The 10,445-nt window shown below is 40.8% G+C and overlaps 1 protein-coding gene across 1 annotated transcript in view; it reads right to left on the bottom strand.

Annotated features, from left to right (window-relative positions):
• Positions 1-2,143: 2,143 nt before the first annotated feature.
• The window catches only part of tmem38b (transmembrane protein 38B), a 43,248-nt gene continuing 34,946 nt past the window's right edge, over positions 2,144-10,445 (bottom strand). Inside the window, exon 6 of the mRNA XM_060936014.1 lies at positions 2,144-2,760. Coding sequence (XP_060791997.1) covers positions 2,521-2,760 — 240 coding nt within the window. The 3' untranslated portion in view covers positions 2,144-2,520. The remainder of the gene's footprint in view (positions 2,761-10,445) is intronic.

The following is a 10,445-nucleotide window of genomic DNA, read 5'->3' as shown; positions in this document are numbered from 1 at the left end:
GAAATCAAATTAAAAGTCTCAAATTTTATTTAATAAAAGGCTTGATAATAAAAAGAAAGTATTCAGCCTTGATTTAAAAAAAAGATGCAGGTACTTTGTATTGATTAATGTGGGAAATACGCTCAGTATAATATGTATTTATCACAAAAATTCATGAATGCATTTATTTTTGAAAACCCACCAGCACGTTTTAATTGTGCGACAGTAATGATGTAAATACCAGCGCGACGGACTAGTGTCTGAAAGCGATTTTTCATTTTATCAATGAGCTCACTATATCTCATCTCATCTCATTATCTCTAGCCGCTTTATCCTGTTCTACAGGGTCGCAGGCAAGCTGGAGCCTATCCCAGCTGACTACGGGCGAAAGGTGGGGTACACCCTGGACAAGTCGCCAGGTCATCACAGGGCTGACACAGACAACCATTCACACTCACATTCACACCTACGGTCAATTTAGAGTCACCAGTTAACCTAACCTGCATGTCTTTGGACTGTGGGGGAAACCGGAGCACGCGGAGGAAACCCACGCGGACACGGGGAGAACATGCAAACTCTGCACAGAAAGGCCCTCGCCGGCCACGGGGCTCGAACCCGGACCTTCTTGCTGTGAGGCGACAGCGCTAACCAACTACACCACCGTGCCGCCAAAGTTGAATATACATTCATCAAACACTTTATGCCTACTCATTTATGGAGTTATCTAATCAGCCAATCATGTGGCAGTAATGTAATGCATAAAATCATGTAGATATGACAACTTTAAAAGTTCCAACTTTAATATTCCCAAACTACAAACATAGTGTAATGTATATTCAAAGAGCAGAGAGGGAGAGAGATTGATTGGAGGAGTACATCAGTATGTTGATTCTCCAGAGAAAAAAGCTGCACTTGAATCAGTTGAGGTCACTGATGTCATATTGTCATCTTTCTGCTTGTCTCTTTCCATACTATTATTAAAACTCGTACATACGATATTTATTATAATTATGTGATGGCGATTTGTTGCCTTAGTGTTACTTATCACGCGTGGGAGACAAGGACGACAGCTCTGGATGGTCAATGTGTGAACGTGCACGCGCTCTTTGTTTCTGTTTTGATGGCCATTGTGTCACTGTGTGTTTGGCTCATACCATCCCCCCCAGGGGGGTCAAACCACTGAGGAGAAAACAACCCCCCCTAGTGGACATGTTTGTTTCACCATCCCTGTGAAGACCTCCATTCCAGTGCCTGCACCTCAACCCCAATAATGAAAAGGAAACTTTTTGGCCCTTTTTTGTTTAAAAAAATATATATATAAAAAAAAACATGTAGCAATTTCCCCATGGGGCCCATCCACATCGGCAGATTTTACCATCCTTACTGGGGACCAGATGGCTCCATAGTATATAAAAATAAACAGGCACATTCTCTAGTTTTCTAGCTCATTAGTTGAGTTGGTTTTTCATTTACATCTGACGTTTATCATATGAGATGGTGTTGCCGTTTGTAGCATTTGTATTATTGAGGTCATTATGGAATGCGTTTGCTCATGGAGAGATAAATCTGCTGTAGGAACCTTAGTCACCACACTACGTTTTCTGGGTTTGACTGATTGTATTGACCAAAATTAGCTGCAGTTTTTCTTTCAGTGGACAGATTTAAGCTTGAACTTCATATTTTAACCCAGTGACCATTAGAGAGTAAATTAATGTGAAATCTCTACACGTGTAAAAAGTCAAAAAGGCTACAATAGGTGAAAGCGTAAAATAAAATCAAAAGCAAGCACAATGCAAATGTGGGCGGCGCGGTGGTGTAGTGGTTAGCGCTGTCGTCTCAAAGCAAGAAGGTCCGGGTTCGAGCCCCGTGGCTGGCGAGGGCCTTTCTGCGCAGAGTTTGCATGTTCTCCCCGTGGGTTTCCTCCGGGTGCTCTGGTTTCCCCCCCACAGTGGTTAGGTTAACTGGTGACTCTAAATTGACCGTAGGTGTGAATGTGAGTGGTTCTGTGTATGTATGTGTCAGCCCTGTGATGACCTGGCGACTTGTCCAGGGTGTACCCCGCCTTTCGCCCGTAGTCAGCTGGGATAGGCTACAGGGTTGCAGGCAAGCTGGAGAACAGGATAAAGCAGCTAGAGATAAATGAGATGAGACAATGCAAGTGTAATAAATTCACAGTACATTTTATTTAATAATTCTCAGGAATGCAGTCGAGCAGAGAGCGCATTTCATGTTAGCACAATCTTCCAATATAAAATAGAATTGTGAGAATAAACTCTTTATAAAATAAATATTTACAGAGCTACAGCAAATATACAGATAAAAGTTTTGGAAATAAAGAATTTTCTTTAAAAGTATTCAGTGGTAGCACTGTATGAAAAGTTCAAGCAAAATCCTGAAATGTTTTAAAAAAAAAAAAATTCTCCAGCTACACGCATCAATTCATTTTTCTGGGTTTTTACCCACATACAAGAGTGGAAAAGTGTTTCAGAGAAAAGATCACAGTTGTCTAGAAAACAATTTTAAAAAATTTAAAAAAAAGCATTATTCTGTTTTCTTCTTGTCCTTCTCCATGTCTTTACACTGCTCATGTGGAAGTGATGAGCCATTTGTGACACAGGAAGTGCTTTTAGCCTCGGAGCTGGAGCAAGATGAAGTGATACGGGAGTGGCTCTGATTCATCAGGGAAGAGCAGGTCACTGGTCGTGCAAACAGCACCTCATACAGTGCTGATTCAAGCCCAGCAAATAGAGAGAACGAGGAACCCATTAACATCATCCTTGTCTGCAACAGAGGAAAAATAAATTCGCCACCAAGAAAAGAGGAGCTGTAAAATACATATTCTGCATTTACAGCAAACAGTTTATTGCACAGATAAATGTAGGTGTGAAAAAGTTATGCAAAATTTGAGAAGGGGTCAAATGTGTGTAGAAGGCATGTAAGGTTGTGAAGGTGTGTAAAGGTATATAGTAAAGCTGTTTTGTGACCATGTCCATTGTTAAAAGTGCTATAAAAAAAACAGATCGTGGGTAAAGGTGTGTAAACATGCATAAGAGTATATACACTGTAGGTGTTTGTGTATAGACTGTATGCAGAAGTTGTGTAAAAAGGTGTTAAAGGTTATTAAGGTGTGCAACACTGACATTTGCTTGTACCCTTCCACAAAAAAAAAAAAACCTGAAATAGCTCAAAACTGACAATTGCCATCCATCATTTTCATTAAATATGGAAACAAGACTTTGCTTTTGATTCAACTGAACATTAAATAAGAAATTGAAAAAAAAAACGGCATGAACCCCAAGGGGGGGGACCCACTCCCCCCCACCCCACACACACAACTTTTGTTGCACAACCTATAGAGGCAAGCACTGCAAACAAGCGATCTCTGTAGCGCTCAATGAGACGTTGGCAGATGCAGACAGGTATTCTGGCCCACTCTTCCTGAGCAAACTGCTCCAGCTGTCTCAGGTTTGAAGGGTGCCTTCTCCATACTGCACGTTTCAGCACTTTCTAGAGATGTTCGACAGGATTCAGATCAGGGCTCATAGAAGGCCTCTTCAGAAGAGTCCAATGTTTTGTTCACCATTCTTGGGTGCCTTTGTTTTTTGGTCTTTATCCTGTTGCAGGACCCATGCCCTGCAACTGAGAGAGCTTTCAGACACCAGGTAGTACATTTTGCTCCAGAGTGCCTAGTCAGTCTTGAGATTTCATTGTATCCTGCACAGATTCAAGGCACCCTGTGCCAGATGCAGCCCCAAATCATAACCATGCCTCCATGTTTCACAGTAGGTATGGTGTTCTCTTCTGTGAAAGCATTTTTTTTTCTTCTGTAGATGGAGCTGTGACTTATCAAGCTTGAGTTTTGTCTCAGCTGTCCAGCATGCTTGCAGAAGCCTTGTGACTTGTCAATATGCATTTTAGCAAATTCCAGTCTAGCTTCCCCCCCCATTTAACAAGTCAAGTCCTCCTGGGTTTTCAGTTGAGCCCTGCGGTCACTCAAAAAAAAAAAAGAAAAAAAAAAAAAAGGTGACGGATGGTGCAATCAGACACTGGTGTACCTTGACCTTGGAGTTCAACTTCTCTTTGGAAGTTGTCCTTGGCTCTTTTTCTACCATTGGCACCATCCTTCTGTTCAATCTGTGATGGATTTTCCTCTTGCAGTCACATCCAGAAAGGCTGATTACAGTCTCATGGAACTTGAACTTCATATTTGCAGCTGCAGTCACAGGAACAGCAAGCTGCTTGGAAATGGTCTTCTAGCCTTTGCCATGAACATGCTTGTCAATTCTTTGAGGTCCTCAAACAACTCTCTCCTTTGCTTTCTCTGGTCCATGTCCAATGTGGTACACAATGATTCTAAATGGCAGAGTGTGACAACTTTTCTCCATTTAAATAGACTGAATGACCAGATTGAACATGTGGTGAGCCACTAAAGAAAACTGCTAGCTTTAAATAATTACTAATTCAATTATTTATCATTTCTGGGGGTAAATAAGTCTGTATAAATAAGAAAAAGGGGTACCAATAAGTCTGTCTAGGCCATTTTAGAATACCTTTGTAGAACAAAGGTTTCTTTTCAGACTTTTTTTTTGCTTTATTCTGACATACCAAAAGGCATGCAAGTATACATGAGAAAATTGCTTTTAATTTCATCACTTTTCAGGAGGATGAAAGCATTGTTTCCAACAAGCTGTAAGGGTACCAACCCTTGTCCACATCTACAGATGTGTAAAAGTTCTGTAGATGGAATGTAAAGTTCTGTGAAGGACTGTAAAGGTATACAGAAGTTGAGTAAAGATGTGCAAGCTTGTATAAAAATGCACATCTGCACAAAGTGCTAAAGATGTGTAGAAGGTGCAAAAGGTGTGTAGAATGTGTAAATATGAGCAGAGGACATATGGTCACATGTTTCTCTACTAACAGACAGTGGTGTATAAATAGCAGCATGGGAGCAAGAGGTGAGCTAACAGCATTTTGAGTGTGCAGGATGAAGGAGTGATGCAATTAGAGGAAATGATGAGGCAAAAGACAAGTGAAAATGGAAAGAGCAATGCTGCCACAGCACCTGATCAAATGGGATAAAGAGGAATAAAAAATACAAGACGGCAGGCCACTAGCGGATCATCCAGCAGTTAATGACGCAATCAGGTTTTATAATCATGTAGCAAAATGAGGAAACCTGCCATGAACATCTACACAACAGAACAGTTCACACACTAGACAATACACCATTTTTAACCATTACATGACAATAAGCATACCTAAAATTCAATGTTTCTATCAAGCCACACATGCTACTCTTGATACCTTCGGTCCCATTTCTGCTCTCTAGACCAGGCTGATGTCCAACTTCTGGTTGGAGTTGTTTCACTCCTGATGAAGATGAACCATATGGACAGACTAAAGATGCACTCAATCATGACTATGGCTTTGGACTGCAGTTGAGAACAGTTTTGCTATAAAAGCTTAGACCTGCAATTGCCATGAACATGAAGTCTTGCACTCAAGTCCATCAGTGAACTGTTAAAAGTTGACTTCATGTTAAAACTATAATGAATTTCCTGGTTACACAATTGCACTGACCATCTAGTGCACAGTTAGTGAGATTATAAACAACTCACTTCTGTATCAGTCATCACCTAGATAAGAATGGGTTCCCTTTTGAGTCTGGTTCCTCTCAAGTTTCTCATTTCATCTCATGGAGTTTCCTTGCCTCCTTACCTCTGGTTTGCTTATTAGGGATAAATTTATATGTAAAATTTAAATCCATAATTTATACATTTCTGTAAAGCTGTTTCGTGACAATATCCATCGTTACAAGTGCTATACAAATAAAACTGAATTGAACCAAGTTAGAGTGACCAACAGCCACACAACTGAACATCTAGGAACTGAACAAACAGCATCCCCACAGCTGAACAGTGGACAATATCTAACAATTTAACAGTGCTCAACATCTAGAAAAGCTGAACATGAGCCAACATCCACACAGCTGAACAGTGAAATGTTACTGGCCCCACAAAAGTATTACAATGCATGCTGTAGAGAAGTAATGCAGAATTAGGTGTTTTACACAGTGCATAGGTATCCTCCCCCCAGTTTCGTAGGATTACCAGACTATAGACCCTTTTCACGTGACGTCACGACAAATGCGGCCGCCATTTTGGACATGTACTACCAGTAGTTTACCACAGCCAACATTGAGGAACGGCAGCAAAGAAAGTTTTTGCTTTCAGCAAGACTTCCATCATGCCACTATACTGTTGTGCACCTGGATGTAGTAACCATCAACAAACAAGGCAAGGTTTATCATTTTATCGGATCCCGATGGAGAAGACGGATAGCGGCCATAAACAGGAAAGATTGGCAGCCCTCGGCATACCAACGCTTGTGTAGTGACCACTTTGTTGGAGGTAAGACGAATAAAATTAGCCAGAAAAGGCATTACATTGCTGTTAACATTCTGTGGCGGCGAGTGTGTAACCAAATAGGTTAAAATAACCCATTGTAACCTCTTTGTTCTTCTGTAGTAGCTATTGTTGACTAGCTAATGTCAACAACATAGTAGCTAGTATGTTACTGTAGCAATGTTTACGTTCAGTCATTTGGATGACTTAAAACCTTTCAGTCTCAAGTTTTTCCTTTACTGTATTTACTAGTTTACTGTAATTATGATCCGGCAGCTATTTACACCGGATCCAGTGTAAATAGCTGCCGGAGCCAACGTCTGAGGTTCCTGAGCGCGCTCCGGAACCTCGGACGTTGGCTCCGGCAGCTATTTACCTGTACAGGGCTTAATTTGAGGGAGAGCAAGCCGGAGCGCGCTCCGGAACCTCGGACGTTGGCTCTGGCAGCTATTTACACTGGATCCGGTGTAAATAGCTGCTGGATCATAATTACAGTAAACTAGTAAATACAGTAAAGGAAAAACTTGAGACTGAAAGGTTTTAACAGTCATTCAAATGACTGAACGTTAACATTGCTACAGTAACATACTAGCTACTATGTTGTTGACATTAGCTAGTGCTAACAGCTAGCTGCTAGTACACTGCTACAACACAGACACTGACCCTAATAATACAGTTCTTGGTCATTGCCTGGTAACAGCAAATTTATAATGGGCCATGTCTCAACAGACTAAGAAGTTTTCAATGACATTTAACATTGTTTATCCTGAGGACCGAAAGTAAATGAAAATGTGAACAAACCTTAGCTGTAATAAGATGGCGACCACCGGCTCCAGGGACGACCTGCTGATGTAGGCATGTTACCCAGCCTGACAATATTTGTAGGCATCCAAACTCTTATACGCTTTCAGATCAATACCTGTGTATGGCGATGGGTTTTTAACGACATAGGTGTACAGATCATGTGGGCCGAAGTCAGGTAAAGACAAGGGCTTCGTGTACTTCCGTACGTCAGTGAACAATCCTGGTGGAAGCAGATAAACGTTGTTCTCCAAGCCTGCTAACCTCAATTTTTGCAAATACCTCTCCCTCTGCTCGCCCTGTAAATGCCCTACGTCGCTGGATAGTGAAGGTGTTTTCTGCATCTCGCTCCTTTTTCTTTTATGTTTTTCGTTTGTCGCCTTCCTCGCATTCAAACTGATTCGAGCCGAAGTCCACTACATGTCCAAAATGGCGGTCGCGTTTACGAAGGTCACGTGACTGAAAAGGGTCTATACTGGAAATGAGCTTGAATAATTTGTCATGAATCTACAGAAGACAGCTATTGAAATGAGAGGAAAACCCAATATAGTTTGCAGAATTGTTTAAAAAAAGTTTGCATAAGTATTCACCCCCATTGCTGTGAAACCCCCAAATTTCTGATACAACCAGTCAATTAGTTGAATGGAGTTCACTTGTCCACAAACACTCAATATAAATACACCTATTCCTTGAAGGCCTTGGGGTTTACATACCAAACTGTAAATATCCCCATGGAACACCATTAAATCAATTATTAAACAGTGACACTGCCTTGAGGATACTGTCCACCAAAATTCAGCGATTGGGGAAATGAGTGGATCAATCAGAAGCAACTAGCAGGCTTCTGTATGGTGCATCATCAGTTATGTACAGTGGAGGAAGGAAGTATTCACTATTTTTCCTATGAAACCTTTCCAGTACGGCTATTCACAGGAAACATTGAGCAGACATCTGAAGTTAACAACCTACACAGTAAAAGAAGCCATAATACAGTTGTGCTCATAAGTTTACATACCCTGGCAGAATTTGTTTTCTTGGCCTTTTTTCAGAGAATATGAATGATAAACTTTTTTCCCCCCACTCATGGTTAGTGGTTGGGTGAAGCCATTTATTGATAAACAACTGTGTTTTCTATTTTTAAAATCATAATGACAACAAAAAACATCCAAATGACCCTGATCAAAAAAGTTTACATACCCCAGTTCTTAATACCGTGTATTGCCCCCTCTAACATCAATGACAGCCTGAAGTCTTTTGTGGTAGTTGTGGATGAGGCTCTTTATTTTCTCAGATGGTAAAGCTGCCCATTCTTCTTGGCAAAAAGCCTCCAGTTCCTCTAAATTCCTGGGCTGTCTTGCATGAACTGCGTGCTTGAGATCTCCCCAGAGTGTCTCAATGATATTGTGGTCAGGAGACTGAAATGGCCACTCCAGAACCTTCACTTTGTTCTGCTGTAGCCAATGACAGGTCGACTTGGCCTTGTGTTTTGGATCGTTGTCATGTTGGAATGTCCAAGTACGTCCCATGTGCAGCTTCCAGGCTGAGGAGTGCAAGTTTGCCTCCAGTATTTGTTGATAACGTGCTGCATTCAGCTTTCCTTCAACTTTGACCAAGTTTCCTGTGCCTTTGGAGCTCACACATCCCCAAAACATCAGCGATCCACCTCCATGCTTTACAGTAGGAATGGTGTTCCTTTCATCATAGGCCTTGTTGACACCTCTCCAAATGTAACGTTTATGGTTGTGGCCAAAAAGTTCAATTTTGGTCTCATCACTCCAAATTACCTTGTTCCAGAAGTTGAGACTTGTCTGTGCTGTTTGGCATAAATTTTTGTTGGTCTACTTGACCGGGGTTTGGTTTTAACAGGCATGCAAACTGGTCAGGGGTGAAAAAGGTGAGAAGGATGCACGGGGACACGGCACGCGCGCAAAAGTACATTTCGTAGTCTACGTTACAAAAAAAATTGCAACCAGTGACATCTTGAATTTAATACAGTACAAAATAACTTTCCATAAACATGTCTTAATAAGTTACTGTTGAGTGGCCGGTAAATTGTACCATTTATTTGTCAGTGGCCGGTAAAGTTTGATATTTTGTGAAGTTAATTTTCACCCCTGTGTACAACACAGTGGGCTATTTACAAAAAGGTATATATTACTGCCTGTGCTATCTAACAGACCTACCCCAGAGGACACACCTGGCCAATCCCTGTCTGTCAGTTTTCTTAAAGACATCACCTATGTGAAATCAGGGGCGGATCTAGAAAAATATTTATGGGGTGGCAAGAGGGGGGCAGGAATTTGAGGGGTGGCAACGTCTTACAGACATGTATATATACTGAATTTAATCACAGTTTGACAACAAATAGTATGTACACACTACAAAAGGGCACGGGCTGCCATTTACAAACTCATACAGAAACTTAATCTCATGCCTTTATTGTTCATGAAGAACACACATTCTCAGATGAGGTCTATACCGTTTCTGGACAGTTTTATACTGTATATGCAAAAGAACAGACACTAAAAAACAACAATAACACTGCTTCAAGTTCAGCATGATTTAAACCATTTACACCAGTGTCACATTTTATAGTTTTTTTTCCTCACGCTTTGTAAAGGCTCACCAGTGAGCATAACATGAACTTGTCACGCCTACAACAGCTGAATGCGGCGATTTCCATGTTGCTCAGCAAAACGCTTCACAAATTTATCAAGATCTAATGCTTTTGTGCGCTTTGATTCAATGCTGAGTACAGCCAAACTTGATAGTCTCTTTTCTGTCATAGTCAACCGCAAATAAGTCTTTATGAGCCTGAGAGATGAAAAACTTTGTTCACAGGATGCTCACAGGCAAGACAACCGCTATTTTACACAACCTGAACAACTAAAAAAAAAAAAAAACACATCATCTTGGTATGGGTCCAAAAACAGTGAACTCCATGAGAGTGGTAGGACTCTCCTGTTCCCCCTTTTTTCTGTCTAGTACTCTCCTCATCTGATGTAACTCATGTTTAAGATCCTCAATATTTGAATCATAAGCTTCAGCCAATAGCAATGTTTTCCTTGACAGACGGTGAATCAATATTAACTTTTGTGGCCGACTTTACACAAAACTAATGTCAGACCTAGCTAACATTAGGCCAAAAAAAAAAAAAAAAAAAAGTGTTTCAGGTAACATGAAATACTAAAATAAGGTCGGTAGGTAGGAAATTTTTTTTTCTTAATTTGTTTTATTTTGTTCGAAAAAATTAACACAAGT

The sequence above is a fragment of the Neoarius graeffei genome, chromosome 12, assembly GCF_027579695.1.
Source record: "Neoarius graeffei isolate fNeoGra1 chromosome 12, fNeoGra1.pri, whole genome shotgun sequence".
NCBI classification, from domain to species: Eukaryota; Metazoa; Chordata; class Actinopteri; order Siluriformes; family Ariidae; genus Neoarius; species Neoarius graeffei.
The sequence above is the reverse complement of the archived record's forward strand: the minus strand, read 5'-3'. Positions and strand labels throughout refer to the sequence as shown.